The sequence below is a fragment of the Corvus brachyrhynchos genome, unplaced genomic scaffold, assembly GCF_000691975.1.
Source record: "Corvus brachyrhynchos isolate BGI_N302 unplaced genomic scaffold, ASM69197v1 scaffold115, whole genome shotgun sequence".
Taxonomy (NCBI): Eukaryota; Metazoa; Chordata; class Aves; order Passeriformes; family Corvidae; genus Corvus; species Corvus brachyrhynchos.
The window spans coordinates 14987068-15004693 of NW_008239553.1; the positions used below are offsets into that span (position 1 = coordinate 14987068).

Genomic DNA, 17626 nt, shown 5'->3' on the forward strand with positions numbered 1-17626 from the left:
AGAAGTGTGGTAGACCTCAGAGCATTTGTGCCTTTTGGTAGAAAACACAAAGGGCAGCTGGACATATGGGTGTCCTCTATGACTGCTAATCCTGAAGTCTTCAGCTCAAGTGCTCCAGGCTTATGTATTCCTACTGTGGAATGTGCATATGTAGACAGTGACTGGAAAAATTGTTTTCCATTAAGCAAATCCACAGACCTGATTGAGGAAGGCCTCTGGTAATTTGTATGCATAATACAGTCACCACTTGAATTTCCATTTAAGGCTCTGAAAAACATTTTGCTCTAATCCTAGTAGATACTATCTTCACTCACAGCATACCTATGACAGAGCCATTTATCTGAGCAGGCTGCACTTCCCTACGAATTCCCTCTTGTTCAGATCTGACTGTATTAGCTTAGCTAACAACTTTTATTTCACCTAAGAAAGAAAAATTGAAGGGATTTTCAAAGGCATTTCCCTGGAAGCCATGTTTTTAATTGATTTATCTAATCATGAACAGAAGTCTAATGGGCAAGCACAGAAGATAGAAGGTCCGTGTGTTTGCTTGTGTGTGTGAGAAAATCTAAACCCATATTTGCAACTTGTCAGACAACAGCTATAGTGAACAAATTGGAAGATGAGGCATTATTTCACAAGAGATGCAGGCATCATCACCAAACGGGCTGTAATAGAAAACAGTAAGAGAGGACTATTTGAGATTTTGTCAAATTTTTGAACGAAATGCAAAAACACTTCACAAAACTTTTCATAACAAATATTATTTTTTGATGAATTCTAAGCTAGTTAGAACATTTTTAAATAAGAATACGGACAACTGTTCCGCATTATCCAAATAACATAAAAGAAGACTAAACAGAAAACATTTTGAAAGGATCTCTTAGCTCACAAATAAAAAATGAGAGAAAAATAGAGTGCTCATTCCCAGTTCCAGTTTCCAAGGCAGCCAATGGGTGTTTTACTACTGCTTTCAGTACTGGAAGTCATTCCTTGGCTCAAATAACAGGAAAAAGATCCATTCTCTCAGGTTATGTGTATATCATGCACATGCAGGGCAGCTTTAGTGACCCCTCAGCACAGCCCCCACAGGGCTCACTACCTGCACATTTGCAGGCTGAGGGACACCTGACACCAGACCTGGGCCCTGGTCTGGCTCTCTGAGGCTGCACTGCCCCTCTGCCAGAGTGAGCTTGCATGTAATGCCTTGGGGTACATCCATGTAGTTCTCCACTTCTTGGCATAGGTGCACCCTCAGTGAGCTATAAAGACACATGGATTGGAGCCAAGGTATCTTAAATATTGACTCATGGTCTGAGTTGGAGATCAGGGCAGACAGTTTCATTCCTCTTGGCACAATGAAAGTCTCTAAAATAAGGGTGAATCTCATCTGTACAGAATAACTTTTTCAGGGGTCAGCTTAAAAATGAACTCCCTCGGGAACAAGATGCTTTCATAAATATCACTATCTGCTAATCTGAGGTCAAGATGATTTCTTCCACGTGACCTTTTCTGGCAGTTATATAGCAATACAGAAGGTGCACATATTAAGAAAAAAACCCAAACCCTCATCTGAAACACTAAAACACCCAATTTCTCAACAGTTCTTCTCCTGGAGTAGAGAATGAAAAAAACCCCCATTGCTGATCAAGGGTTGTACAGTGCTGAAAGACTGGAAGATGTACAATGAAGACAGAGGTACAAAGGCTACAGCTGAATTACCTGTTTTTCCAATAGGGCAGGGATTTGGAGGGTCAGGATATCCTTGATCTTCACTGAAATCCTTTGGTACGTTATCTCCTGTCAGCTCAGCCACAATGTTTGGGATATTGCCATAAGGACCCAAGTGCTGGAGACCCTCGTGTGCACCACCTAGCAAAGACAATTTATGCACAGTCTTTTTACAAGGTTAAAAGTGTAAGTACTTTAGCTGGTGCAAGTACTCTAGACTTCAATTTAAAATATAGTATCTATATATATATATAATTGTTTTAGAGACAAATCCAAGTTTAGATTTCAAGCATCTCTTTTAGAAACATAACCATGTGACCTAAATCCAGTAACTTTTAATAGATAATTAAAAATGAAACCAGGAAACAAAATCGACCACATATTACTAATCTTAGGGCTGTTTTTTAACTTGACTATGAAAGTTTTAGGCAAGAAAATGCAAAGAAAAAGAAACATGAGACAGTAATGAGACCTGATACATTTAAAGCACAATCATCTTCACTGATACTGTTCATTGTAGCAACTAACAATAGAAGATATGGCAAGACAGCATCGTGGCAGGAAGACAAAGTTAATGACACTGTGGAAAGAAATACTACCTGCACAGCCTAGAAATATATTAACAAATTAAGTCCCAAGGGGTATTAAGGTCCTTGGGAACCCAGGGTATTCTAGCAAATTCGGTTGTGTACACCTAGAAAAAATATTTTTAAATCACACCAATTCTTAAATGTAGATTTGCATTTCCTGCTGTAATGATGAAAAGTGGTGAAGAGTCCCTGTTGTTGATGGGGATTCTTGTTCACATACACCTCCACAGTAGTCAACGTGTTACAAAACATCCCAGTCAGTGACTTCTACACCTTTACATACAAGATTACCTTTTCCCTGTGGGACCCAGAGCACCATCACTGCAGGGTCACAGCAGCAGTATGCAGCAGGTTTTGTAACTCAGTGGCAGAGGACACAATGATGGGCCTGCTGTTCTTGGGCAGCTGCACCCAAAACTGGTGTGCTGTGGCCTTCTCCCACACGCCTCAGCTGGGTGCCTTGCCTTTGACAAGCAGGGTCTTCCACTAACGATTTGGGAACCAAGCTCAGGCCACTCTCTGTCTCTATGCCTCTCTACTAATAATTATCTGTCCCAGATCTTTTCTGCATGCCTTACTGGCCAAATACAACCACAGGCTAAACCCCAACTGCTTGTGGAGTTTTTAAAATACTATTGTACACTATTCTTTTGAATTTCAGACAAATAAGTAGTTAGTTTTGAGCATGTTCTTTTTCCCTGACAAAGCCAGCCACCACACACACTGCAGCAGCTGAGATGGTTGTGTGACAGCAAAGCAATATTTTTTTTAAACCGTATATAATGAGGGATAACAACATACAGTCAACATATAAATTCTACTAACAATGAATTGAGAGGAAAAGGCATCTGAACAATTGGAAAATATGAGTTAAAGAGTGAATGCAGACACAACTGGTCGGGTAAATAGCAAAATCACCATATTATCACCAAATAGTCTTATTTTCAATTTATATATTTTTCATAGATCCAGAGTTGTGAATAAAGCCTCTGAACATGAAAGCTGCTCCAAAAGGATCATTAAAGTACTCCTGTCCCAAATTACAAATGAACATTACCAGCCTAAATCATCTCTTATACAGCCAAACATTATAAGCTAACATAATCACTTGCAAAAATTGCTAACAGAAGACCTTCAAATACAAAATACAAATTTTGTATTCATTTCTACATTTAGAAGTGACAGTTGAGGCAAATTTTGCAAATGAATTTTGCAAATGATCAGTTGGATGTTGGCATTCTAGTACTAGAAGCAAGTTAGTCTGTAAGCACATATATTTCCATTTTATTTACACAATAGACTAAAATCTAATCAATGTGGTAATTCTCTCCCTTAAGTACAAGTCTCTTATTCTGTATCAGTGTTGCAGAAAAGTTTTACAGATATGTAATGAACATAAAACTACCCCTATAAAAAAATTGTATCTCTGTTATATGGGGTTTTGCTTGTAGCTGACCACAAGACCTGATACTAAAACCAGAATAGCATTTTAGCCACTCTGACTTTATTATACCTTTACGGTCCATAGTCCACACAAAAATGACAATAATGTTATGGCTATGAGGTTAAAAAAATGTCTAACATACATTTAATCGAATGTAATTTACTATAATGTCTAATGTACAGCATAAAATACTTCTTTTGTCCTGAGTTCCTTCACATGAAGATTGATTACATGTATGTACTTAAAAGCATCAGGTTATGATTGTGCTGTAAACTACAGAACCACATAATCAATACGTGTTTGAACCTCCTGTATACAATGTGGTTCACTATGGGACAATCCATCAGATAGAAGCCTATCTGTGCTTGCATGTGGTGCAGACCTCTTGGCACCAAAGTTCCAACCATAAAGAAAACAGAGGTACTTAGCAGGCTCCAGTGTGCTATATATACATGTAAGTTTAAACTGACTGCCAAGAATTCCCTTGACTGAGTACAAACCAATCTTTTTATATTAATATAAAGGATTGTTTCCTTTAGGTATAAATGTCCAGGATCATTTGAGGGTTTTTCCTTTCTTTCCAAAAGAGGTGCAGACAATAGCACCTGCTCTGGTGCCATAATTTAGCACACTTGAGTGATTTAATAGCATCAGCAAAGCTCATTCCTTATAAACTGATAAATAGTGCACTCAGCAAAGACTACAATAATAAAAATGAAATGCTATGAATATATGAAGGAGGGGCATTATGTACAGTAACTCTCATTAGTTGCATTAGTTTTGGTTATTATAACATTACTGGTTTGAAGAAACATATTAGGATTAAATACACTGCAGCTACCAAGTCAAAATATTGGGATACAAACATACACAGTCAGCTACAGAAATAGCACAAGATTGGTTTCTTGAACCTTGAGGCAGAGTCTGAAAGAAAAAGAAAAGGCAACTAAATATTGAGAAACTTTTCATAATTTCCTATCCAAAGGAACTATGAGAGACACCATTGTTAAATTATTTGAACCTGGACTATCAAAAATCCAGAATAGTAGAGACAGCACCCTTGTACTGAGAAAGGATGAGCTAGATAAATCTACGTTTTTCCCTTATCTCCTTACTTATATGAACAGGATTTCTGTGCCACATACTAGCAAAAAAACCACCCCCAAAACAATCAGCTCCCTTTCACATGCAGAATTTCTGTGAGCATTTATTATTAGGTATTTTACATTCCTACAGGATAAACTAGAGGTTTAGGTCTCTTGAGCTAAGGTCAGTATTGTCCTAAGTTTTGAATTTTATTTAAAATACATGCATATATGTAGTCATCTAGCACTAGTCTTGAACTGTTGCAGGGTGGAAAACAAAAAAAGAACAATGCCTCTCACCATTATTATAATTCTGGAAAAGTATTCTACCAGCTCATCAGCTGCTGGTATCATTTCAATTAGAGAGCCTTGGAATGATTAAAAGTTTGAAGTGCATACATTTCAGCTCATTTCTTTGTAAGAGCAGTACTGTCTCTATGGGTCTCCCACCCATGCAGACAACATAACCACTCTGTTCTTGGAGGAAAAAAAAAACAGGAAAAGAAACACCAAGAGCAGCTAATTTCTTGCAAGTATTGACTATTTCCCTGATCAAACACATCCAGTGGAAATGCTGTTAGTCCACTGAAGTTTTAGCTGCTGCTAGCCATCTACTGGTAGTGTAAAGCACAGCTGGAACTAATCTGTGGGGAGCAATCCTCCATATCAAATATAAACAGGCAGTGCTGTCCCCCAGAAGAGTCAGTTTAAGAAAGTCAATGAGAATGGATTTTCAAAAGTGAAATATTATTGCAGAACATTTAAAGAGATATAATAAGACAAATTTGCTTTTCAGTCTCATTGAAACCATTTCCTGTGTCACAGTAAAGATAGAGTTACCCCAATTACAAATTCAGAAAAGTGGTAGTCGGGCCAATCTTAGCAAGGAGTTACAAAATAGGAAGGATCATGAGTATCTGTTGTGAATAAATAAATCCCAAATCCCAAGTTAAAGCCCTTTACTTAGAGAGTCATACTAGATGCCTCAGTCAGTGTCCAAGCCCCTCACAGATTCACAGGGGAATCTTCCCCCTGAGCAGAAATGGAATCTCTTTATCTTGACCTGTACAAACTCCAAGCAAACATGAGCTGCAAGGGAAGCCTGGTATACCTTATCCCATTTGCCCAAGGTTCCCAAGAGAGCAAATAGATACTAATCAGAGATGCAATAACATATTTCCTACTTTGCAAAATCTTTTGTTAATCTGGACTATTTGTTCTTATCACTGGGAAAAATCTTCAAGATTGTGTACAGTGTCTCCTCGATGAATCAGATATGCATCTTTTTCCTTTCACAGTGACAGCTTCCCATACTAGCCTGCACTTTCATCCCTAGTCATCTTGCCATATCTACATTTGTTGTGTTATTGTGACATTCAAAAGGAACATTTCCCTAATCAAAGGCAGGTTTGACAGAATGCTTCCCAGTGCTCTTATGTGTTAAACTGAGACACCATCCACTAACTTACTTATGCTTTTCCTTTATTATCTGCAGGACTCTCCACCATGTAAGCTCTCAAAAAATCCCGAATGCAAAAAATGCATTTACATTTTCCTTACCCTTTCTAACACTTCTAAAGGGTTTACTGCCCCAATGCCATTTGCTTTGTGCCTCTTCAACTAGCTTCATCCTAGAGAGTCCTGGTTGCTGAGATTGATTAAGCACGGGAAGTGAGAGGAACTGAAAGACTTATAAATTATCACATTTTGTCTATTCCACAGAAGCCGCTAAATAAGAGAATAGGGAAGAAGAAAAGGCATAGGAGAACAAAGAATGGAAAAATGCAAACCTAGCCAACTTCCTTAACCATTCAAGAGCATGCCTCGGGAAACCCAAAAACACTACAGCTATACATGCTCAGGCATCCCAGATTCCAGAGTCAGCTTGTCTTCTCTTTAATGACACAAAGTTTCTTAAAGCTATAAAGACTCATTTTCTTTCTCTGTGCAGAGGGATAAATTTTTCTAAAGCCTTAAGCACACACATCATACAATTACTGACCTTGCTTTCAGCAAATAATTCAATTTTATCCCATATTTTAATTACAAACAGTACAAATATTTAAGATATGAAAGGCTTTTAATGTGAAATGGTTAGGACCAAAGTAATGTCCATGCCTCTCTCAATAAATTTATAACAGTAGCTTATATGTCATTATTATTCAAATTGTATACACAATAAAAAAATCCAGCAGCCCACTTGCTGACAAAGCAAAAAAAAGCAATCTCTTATGCCTGCCTTGGTTGAACAGTCCTCTCTTAACTTGTCCTTCAGCTGAACAGGGGCTTTTGCACTTCACCATATGGATAAGCTCACCCTTTTTACACAGGCAGTGCGTCGTGCAGCACAGAGCCATGGGCTCCTCTGCCACTCTGCCTTGCGGCCACCACACACCAGAGTGAAAAAGAAACCCAAAGCCAGCAAAGAGCACCCTCCTGTCACTGCCACAGCACAGCCTCACTACTGAACATGTGTGCAGCATGTGGCTGTGGGAAGGAGGGCAACTAAAGGAAAATAATGACCTCCTTTATCCCATGAGGGATGGGACACTATTTCTATCCTATAAATGTAAATGTGCCAACAAAAGACTGGAACACTTTTTTCACTGGCATTGACACCAGCTGCATGAGAAGTCCAAATGCTCCATCAGTGTCAACACATTCATAGAAAAATACTCCTTTCACTCCTATAATGTGAAGCCTGGATGGACCAGAAACATCCAGAACATCCAGGTTTTGTCTCTACCGCTCCACTGAACTTCCAGAAAATTTTCGTGTTCATTTCCCCATTCATATTCATCCAATTCCATTTTCCATGCATATGGCTCAAGGTCCCAGCTGGTTCTCCAGCAGGTTTAAAACCTTCCCATGCCTGTCTGACAGCTGCTACCAGGCAGATTTCCCAACTGCCCCAAACGACCTCCTTGTGATCATTCCCAGTGCGGAGCTACAAGGCTCTGGCCTCCACCTTGGTGAGCCAGTAATACCTCAGAACTCCAAAAGCAGAGGCTCTTCCATGCAAAACTGCCCATCAAGATGAGGCTTCTTGTGCACTTGGATAAAAGCATTGGCACACAACAAGGATGCAACAGAGTGGGGAGATGAAGAGCCCTAGAGGGTGAGACCAGGCCCAATGCTGCTCTTTGGTGCTGCAAAAGGGACTCAGCCAACTTGATGTACTGAAGCATCCCAAGGGGAGGAACCAGCTTCTTCAGCTGACAACATTCTTCTTCTCATTCATCCCTGCAGCTGAGAGCACTGCTGAGCACACACACCATGACAAGCACGGAGAAAAAAGCTCTGGAAACCTTTGGAGAGTGCCAGAGATCCTATCTCCTGGCACAACGCCAAAATCAAGAAGAGTAAGAGTCTCTTCTTTGTCTAGATTTCTGAAATATCTCTTCATGGAACCAAATAAACTTTAAAGTATTTTCTTACTGCAATTTAATTTAAAGTTCAGGTGGGAGCATGGGAAATGCAGCTGATTTTGAGAACCAGTGCAGAAAGGTAAAAATCATAACATGCTCACAGAATCACAGAATATGCAGCGTGGGAAGGGACCTACAGGGATCAAGTCCAACTCCTGGATCTGCACAGGACACCCCAAGAGTTACACCCTGTGCCTGAGGGCATTGTCCAAATGCTTCTTGAACTCTGTCAGGCCGATGCTGTGACCATGTCCCTGGGGAGCCTGTTCAGAGCCCAAACACCCTCTGGGTGAAGAACCTTTCCCTAATATCCAACCTGTTGACAACCTAAGGCCATTCCCGTGGGCCCTGTCACTGCTCACCGCAGAGGAAAAATCAGTGCCTGCCCCTCTTCTTCCCCTCATGAAGAAGTTGTAACTGCAATGAGGTCTCCCCTCAGGTTCCTCATGAGAGATAAGCAGGGAAAAAAATCTTTGAAAACAAGAGCTCATAATAATTTGGCCAATCTTCACTGATAGATTTTTTAAAATACTTTGGGATCATATTCCAAGGTTAGATGGAATTTTACAGATTTGTATTAAATTTCTCTATACCATCTGCCAATATTAGAAAATACAGTTACTATAAAGCATCAGACAATACAGAAGCTATCATACTCCCTCTCCTCTTCAGGTTTCTTACTGCTCCTACCAGATTTTTCCCTCTACTAACATGTACAAAAAAATAATTGTGGCTACAAATCCCACTCTAATAGATTAATTATCTTTAGATACATGACAATCTACTTAATTCTAAATCCCTACAGACCTGCCATCTTTCTTTCCCGAAAGCTGCTTGAGATGGGACTCTTTCTCCTTTGGTGGCACCTTTTAAAGATGACTTTATGAATAGCAGCAGTAGTCTGTACCACATAACAGTAGTTAGTAGGAGGTTTTAAGAGTTGGAGTCACTTTATTTTCTTGGTTCCTCAGCAGAGCTTTGTGATGCCTGCACACCCTTCTGCAATCACGAGAGGAGGATGTTTCAAGAAAAGGTTTCAAAGCCTCAAATCTAAATAGGTTCCTCAGTCAGATCCACATGCAAATAACAGAGATCTAGAGAGAAACAGGGATTAATACTCTTTTCTTCTTGTGTTCTCCATTGACTGACTTCTCTGACAAGCACACTAGATTTAAGAATTTCCCCTGCATGTTCCCAGCCACGCTGAGAACACAGGAGCAGTGCCTGCACCCCTCCCACAGCTCTGGGGCATTGAGAAAGGGCAGTTCCCAAAGTTCAGTCCTGGCAGAGCTCATAGTGGTAACACCTACCAACTTTGCTGGATCCTGCCCTTGCTTCTCAAGAGGGAAAGTTGTGAAACACATTGAGGTAACCTGGTATGACCTCCATACAGCAGCACAAACACCAGCTTGGCTTTCTTATTCACTGTTGGTCATGGCTTATAAATTCATATGGAATCAAAGATATTACAGGCCAAATTTTCAAAGACTTTTCCTTAATAAAAATAAAGGCACACCACCTCATCATTTTCCTGTTTGTGGAGTTAGAGGTATAAACATTTTATGTGCAATTTCTTCATAGACCTGTGCCATATCACTCAGACAAAGAAAATCCACTGTAAGCCACTGCTGTCATTCGTCACTGTCATTAGCTTTTAAATTCAGAAATTAGCATTCTAAGGCACCTCTCTTATGACATGCATCACTGCCTGATACTCAAACTTTCTGGTTACACAATAACTACAATTTGTGGAATAAAATGCAAAGAAAATAGGTATTTTTATTCAAATCTATACAAATCCAGATATTTACATATTAATGTATGAAAAACTGTAGGTTTGCCACTTCCTTTTTATCTTAAAAATTTGAGACACCCATATTAAATTTTGAAATCATATTTTCTGGGCTATTTAGATAATTTGGAAAAAAACCACCAAACCCAAAACCACAACAACAAACAAAACCTGGAAGCAGAGCCTAGTGGAGTGAGGTTGGGATTTGAGTTTGTTACACGTCAGGCCCATAGCAGTGTTTGGTTAAAGTCATGCGCGCTTCGGCAGAACAGTCGCAGTGTGAATGCACTTTATGCTTTAACTGCAGCAGGACTTTCTCTGTAGAACAGGTACGATAAGCCAAGTCCCAGGCGGTGGTGTGGACTCTTTGCAGTGAGCTGATGGCACGAAGCAGCCCCACTCGCCCCGCTGGCTGCGGGATGTGCCGCAGCTCGGCCGGGTGCGGCCGGCCCCGCGCTCCGCCCCCGCGGCTGCTGGCGCGCAGCGCATCGACTGCAGCAAAGGGGGCGCGGCCACCGCGCTGCCCTGCTCGCTGACCCCCAGCTATCGCACAACAGCCACATGGGTATTACCTCTAGTCACCCAAGGAAGCCTAAATATATTGGGGGTATAAGCATAGCACACATTAGCCCGAAAGTGAATGAGTGCAAAGGTCATTTCTGCACTGGTTTCACTGAGTGAATTCATCAGCAAAAGTTTTTGCAACTTTCTAATACAAAGGTTTTTCTGTTCTTGTAGGAAACAAGTACCTGTCTTGCAGGCATGATACAGAACAGACAGCAAAGTAATACACTTATTTACTAATAAGAAAACCTTTTGTTTTCTTATTAGTAAAATGTAAACAAAATAGACGCTATTAACATGCGTAATCTGCATAATTTTATGGACAGTAGGTTTCATTTAGACTGTTATTTGTACAGAGTCTGTGCTGACAAACCATTAATTACCAGTTGTTAGTAGACATATTTGCATAATGTTCCACACTCTCTTGAGTTTTATCATCTCAACCTGACAAACAGTAACTACATTTTTCTTAAACAATAAGCATGTGCTTATTTCCTTTCAAAATAATCAACTAAACTCCAGCCTGTTTCCAATAGCTATGAGGAGTCTCTGCAGGAGAATCAAAAGGCTCCCTAAGAGGCATCTATTTTTTATTTTTTCTTATACCTACAAACGATCACAATTTAAGAGACATTGTTTAATGTCGTCACTGAGGTTGACAGCATTCTGCCTCTTCTGCAGACTGAAAACTTCAGACTCTGGGCTGTCATGCCAGCATCTTTACCAACAATCATTTCATTGGAAGTGGTTTCAAGAAATAAAAACAACTAAATCAAACACAAACAAAAAAACCACACAGGAAGCTTTCTGTTGTATTGAATTTATGGTAGGCAATGATATTTGCAAAAGGAAAATGAGACTTCACATTTCCAATTATGAAGTGCTATAAACTGCTCAAGATGAGCTACTGGTGCCCCCGTGTGTTTAAGTGGGATTTCTACTGTTCTCCTATGCAGGGTGTAATAGGCCTGAAATTTACATTGTACACTTATTCTCTTCCACTCCTCAGGAAAAAGGAAAACAATAGAAAACCAAACAATAACTAACAAAAAAAACCCCTTAAATATTGGCACAAAATTGAAAGCATGCAAGGAAAGGAAAAAAAGTGTGGCCTCCTTACTTCATAAACTCCCTGCCAGGCAGAAAAAAATAATTTCTGTGATTTTGAAATGTTGAATGCATTTCTTTATTTTACCCTTTTGTTCTCTTTTAATGTAGATACAGCCCTCTTCTTATCCATAAAAGCTTGACTATATCCCCGTAGGGCTTGCATAGTATTTAATTGATAAGCAGAACAGTAAGTACAGAAACACAGCCACTCATTAAAAATTCCTATTTTGCTTTTCTGTGTTTTCCACTCTTTTTATAGATGTTGCTAAGTGACTCCAATATAGCTTTCTGATAAGATGGATTAACAAGGAGAGGGAATATTGTTAGAGAAATTAGAGTACTTAATATGAGTTTATTACTTTTAGGAATCAGGGGATGTACAGAAAGAAAAATCTATTAAGTGGCCAGCAAAAACCAGCTGCTCCTAAGACACCCCTTTCAGATACTAAAACCATTGTCACTTGACATTCATCATGCAGGATCTGTTTGGCTCCTGCCGTGCCATGCACCATCTGCTGGCTGCGGTACATGAGCACAGGGAATCAGCCAGCAAATTCCCGTTTCTGTGACATATCTGTCCTATTCTACTTAACTCACAGAGCCCTAGCAAAGGAAGAGTGCTCACACTGCCTCTGCAGCTCCCTGAACTTCTCAGTAATTTCCCCGTAAATTAAACTTTTTATCAGGCATTTTGTAGACACTACTCCTATTTTAGCAGCCTGACCTGAAGTAACAGTAAATTGACATAGGCAAAGAGAAGGAGAAGAAAAATAAAAAGCCATACTTTTATAGATTTCAACACAATAAAAGGCAGAAATTCCTTTCAATTAACAAGCTGTACATTTTTTTTTCTATCCATCAACAAGAAAACTATCTGGTCACTTCAAAAAGAGAACATATGCTACTAAATGTATTTTCTGAAAAGTGTCTATCTTTTAGTTTTCTTCGGTATAGGATATGTTTGTGACTGCATGTTCTACAGCCAAGTCAGCCCTAAACTTTTTTGGGGGGGGGGAAGGGATAGGGTGGGTGTGAAGGTAAGGATGGGAATGATCATGAACAATTCCTTGCAACATACCCGCCTTCTGGTTTTTAGCATTTCAAAGTCAAAATAGAATGATTAACACCAGAAAAAAAATTTAGAAAGCTGAGATGGAAAATGAGCATGATCAGGAAATCTGCTTGTGAACTAAGAGCAATGATATTTGTGTTGCGTGTTAAATTATTAAGCTCTTATTTGTGGAAATAATAATAACATGGAAAATGTTATTATAATCATCACTCAAATTTGCAAACATTTCATTATTATCAGGTTGCAAGAGTAAACTTGTTTATATTATGGCAGCTTAAATTTGTTTCCAAATTCCAAAGCCACAAAATTTAATTTTTCCTGACAGTATGTTTCTTGCAAGTGTACACATATATTGGGTGAAATCCTGGCCTTTTGAAAATCAGTGGTACCTCTGGAACTGTGGTTCAGCTGAAGCTGATGGCAGTGACAGCTACCAACACTGCTGTGGGTCTGTGCTGCTGCGGCCAGTTCTGACAAAAAAGTTTTGTTAAGTAAAACAGTTTTCTGTAGGATCATACTAAATTTATTAAGGTCTAATTGATGAAAGGTTGTTTTTATGTTGAGATGCAGTATCTAGTAAAAATGAGAAACAAATGCACCCCAGAGCAGTCAGGGCCTTAATGATGAGGATGCAGGCATGGAATGAAACAGGTTTTAAAATGTTTACATTGGTCACTGAAACCTGCAGTTAAATTTGTTTCCAAATTCCAAAGCCACAAAATTTAATTTTTCCTGACAGTATGTTTCTTGCAAGTGTACACATATATTGGGTGAAATCCTGGCCTTTTGAAAATCAGTGGTACCTCTGGAACTGTGGTTCAGCTGAAGCTGATGGCAGTGACAGCTACCAACACTGCTGTGGGTCTGTGCTGCTGCGGCCAGTTCTGACAAAAAAGTTTTGTTAAGTAAAACAGTTTTCTGTAGGATCATACTAAATTTATTAAGGTCTAATTGATGAAAGGTTGTTTTTATGTTGAGATGCAGTATCTAGTAAAAATGAGAAACAAATGCACCCCAGAGCAGTCAGGGCCTTAATGATGAGGATGCAGGCATGGAATGAAACAGGTTTTAAAATGTTTACATTGGTCACTGAAACCTGCAGTCTGACAAATGGCTGGAAGTCAACACTTTTGGCAGCTCAGAATTTCTGATAAATGATAAGCATTTCATGCCAAATTTTACTGTCCATTACTTTCAGGAAAAAATTCCCAATGAAAACAGAAGAGTTGTTAGTGAATTACCACTTTGCTATGACGGTATTTAAGATGAAATCCCTATTTTGCTGTGACACATTCTAATAATTGTTAAGCCTCTTTCTTCCATTCACCCTTACTTTTCCTTTCTATTATAATGTATAATTTTTTAAGCACTTGCACACGGAATTACTAGCCAGTGGTAACAGTGTGAATATGTTGTGGGAAGCCCATGGGTGAATTCTTCAGAATGCAAAACCTGGTACTGATGTTATTTAAAAACATATGAACTTTATTTTTTCAGAATGAATTGCAAGTTTTGATGGATTAGCTATACTATAATTCGTGGTCTATATTTAAAAATAAACTCATGGTGAAAATTGACTGAATTATATGTACTTTTTTAAAAAAGCAGTATGAGAAAATATTGTGTTCAGTGATGTAAGACAACACTAGCCTTGAAACTGCAAATAACACTTTCTTAGGTTGAAGTTTCTAATCAGATACTTTTAGACATACCTATCTATAAATAGACACATATCACCACAAGAAACCAAAGAAAGAGCAAGCGATTACTATCTGAAAAACTCACTGCAGAACACTATAAAAAGCAACATTTGATACAAAGGTCTGATTTACTTGTCTATTTCTACACTGACTGATAGTGTTCACCTCACAAGACCATTCTGCTTTTGCAGAAATTTCTCAATGAGCTGTTAAATATCCGTGGTAGGATTGAAAGGAAAAAAAAAAAAAAAGAGAGTCATCCTCATCTGAGCAAGAGGGGAAATAAATCAACTGGATTTATTACCTTTCTGTTTTACTCTGTTACATACACAGATGCTTTCTTTTATTAAAAAAAAAAAGGAGCAGCAAAAAAATGTTTGTCCAACCTGCTGTTTGTGGAAGACTGTATGGATGACTGGAAAACTAGCATTACTTCAGTCTCACAAACACTAGAAAACTTTTGATACTTGGACAAAGAGGTGCATAGTCTGATTTTCCTAACATTGTAATTAGAAAGTAACAGCAAACAGCTGAGATTAAATATTTGCCAGAGATTCAGATTTGCTTATATTTTCTAAGGTTTCTCTTTTTAAAATATATCTAGGGAAAATAGGAAAATGGAGAGTAAAATTACTCACTTCTACCATCTGTCCAAGTTTCTCTACATATGAACACTCACAAAGGAGAAGAGGGTACATACCAAATTATGCTCTTTAAACTTAGTCTCTGTTATTTAAGTTTGCAGAAAAACATGTGTCCATCAAAGTTTCTTTGGAAAATATACAAACTTAGGTCTGCAATTATCTGGTAGAAATGCCTATTCAGCTTTAATCTGTTCCTCAGCCTCCATTAAAGCAATTGTATCTGTTTGGCTAGGATAGCATGTAGATCAGAATGAGGATAAAATAGAGAACAGAGACTTATGGCCTGTGCAGTCTTACTGTACTGTGTCTGATTTAATTCTGAGAGGAAGGTTGGGGGCTTCTGCCCTGTTTTGATGTTCACACATAAACAATAATTTTTGGAGTTTCATACCTTCAACCCCTTGCTGTCATGCCAAAATAAAAGCTGATTTGCTCAGTTAAAATAGCAACACACTGAAATTTTATCCCAATATCCTAACATTTGAGCCAGATAATTCAGATTATTTATATAGCTGTAAAAGACTGATTCCAAGGAAAACTTACACAGTGTGAGATCAGAGGTGTTGGCCAAAAAAAATGAAGCTGAGCCCAGAGCATTCATCCCTGCAACACGGTTTTGAGATGCTACTCATGGATACAGGGTGAGGAGCACCCCCAGTGTAAGGTTTATCCCTTTATCTCACATGGCACCACAAACACTTAATCTCTTCTGGTTTGCAGATGTTTCTAAAAATCCATGAAACCTGGGCTCTACAGATCACGTCTGTTTCATGTGAAATATATATGTAATATATTTATACACAAGATTCACGAATAATTTAGTAAACCCATTGTTTTGAGGCACTGCAGATCAGACAATGCAAAGACAACATAACTTTTTCTGCAAAGCCTGTACATTAAAAAACCCCACTACTTCTTCCAAAAACTTTACATTAAGAAAGGTGGAAGATGGATGGTGATTTAAAAACAAAGATCAAGCAACAACCTGGTGAAGAAGTCTATGATTTTATGCTCAGGATATTCTTTCTGCATCTATAAACAAAACATAAATTATTACCAAAGCATACTAATAAATTCATCATTACTCAAAATAGAAATTAGCTACCTTCAATGCTCTGTGGACCAACAAGATTTGTAGCCTGGTGTGCTGGATATTCTACCCGGGGTCTGGCAATGCCCAATTGCTCCATAACCCCATGGAGGAGCCTCTGAATATCTGCTTCAGTTACCCTGTCAGGTGTCCTAGGGCTATGGCTAAAAGCTGAAGCCAATCCAAACGCCAGCAGAAGTATCATGTTGCAAAGCAAGGTAGTTATCATAGTGGTAGCGACTTTTATCCTGTGAAAAAGAAAGGCATTTGAATATAAACTATAGTGGGGGAAAAAAAGTCCTTTATACGTGGTGGAAATAACATATGATCTTACTATTGGACTTTATAGTTTACTACCACAGGTTCTAGAGGCAGCTGACAGTCTAGCCAGCTGGGCAGGGGGAGCCGGGGAGGGAGTAGGGTGGATATATTCTTCTCTTCTAAAAGAAATATTAAGCAGCAAACTTCAGAAATCAATTTTCTGATTTGCATTTTCCTATAACATTATTTAACAGTCACTGCAAACAAAATGAATCCACTTTTTCATTTGATGAGAATACATCATCCACTACACCATCCACACCTCCACATTTATTATACTATTTTATAAAGCTCTGGTCTAAAAGCCGAGAATTCTTCAGCTAGGAACTGTGTTTTCCAAGCTCTATTCTGGCATTGCCTGAAAAATCAATAATGAGAAGCTGCTAAACAACCTAGATATATTTTGTTTGCACTTAAAGACAAAAGGCTTCCGACTTTATATACATCATCTTTCCCACCTGAAGCAAATAGGTTTTATTTATTTCCTTGAATCCCTTTCACTAAATGGCTGCACAGTTTAGTTTAATTAGGAAAAAAAAAAACCAACCCCAAAGCCAACAACAACAACAAAAAAACCCCAAACCAATAAGCAAGTACCACTTACTGTCCTCTGAGAGGCTGAATTTTAGTCAGAATGCTTGTTTTCTTAAAGCTCCTTTCTCTCTCACATCAGAGACTAATTAAAACGCATCACTTCCAGTCGCCTGGATAAACAAAAGCCCCTCGAGTTGCCCTTGTCTTCCTTAACACACCCACAGCTGCCTGATTTCTCCACGCCAGAGGTTTAAAGATGCTCCAATGCTCCAGCCGCCGGCGCAAGGCACCTGGAAACGACTTTGAGGCAAAAATGGCTGAAATCCCCAGTGCTGGGAATATTCCCTGCTACGCCTGTGCGCGGCTCCCCCACCGCACCACGCTCCCCCCGCAGCCCTCCAGCTCCATCAACCTCTGCAGCCTCCGTTTCGAGGGAAAAAATCTGCTTTCTACGCAACATTCCCCTGCCCTCCGCCGCCCGCACCGCCGCGCCCCTGCCCGGCTGGGCCGTGCTCCCTTCCCTC

At 39.2% G+C, this 17626-nt stretch overlaps 1 protein-coding gene and 1 long non-coding RNA gene across 2 annotated transcripts in view; both read right to left on the reverse strand.

The window, feature by feature from the left end:
* Positions 1–17402, reverse strand: part of SCG5 (secretogranin V) — a 30136-nt gene extending 12734 nt beyond the window's left edge. Inside the window, 3 exon segments of the mRNA XM_017742194.1 lie at positions 1720–1869; positions 16263–16495; positions 17173–17402. Coding sequence (XP_017597683.1) covers positions 1720–1869; positions 16263–16476 — 364 coding nt within the window. The 5' untranslated portion in view covers positions 16477–16495; positions 17173–17402.
* Positions 10035–16253, reverse strand: LOC108448566. Its single transcript, XR_001864502.1, has 2 exons — positions 13910–16253; positions 10035–13495 (listed from the first exon to the last, which is right to left on the reverse strand). It is a non-coding gene; the product is annotated as an uncharacterized LOC108448566 (long non-coding RNA).
* Positions 17403–17626: the final 224 nt, after the last annotated feature.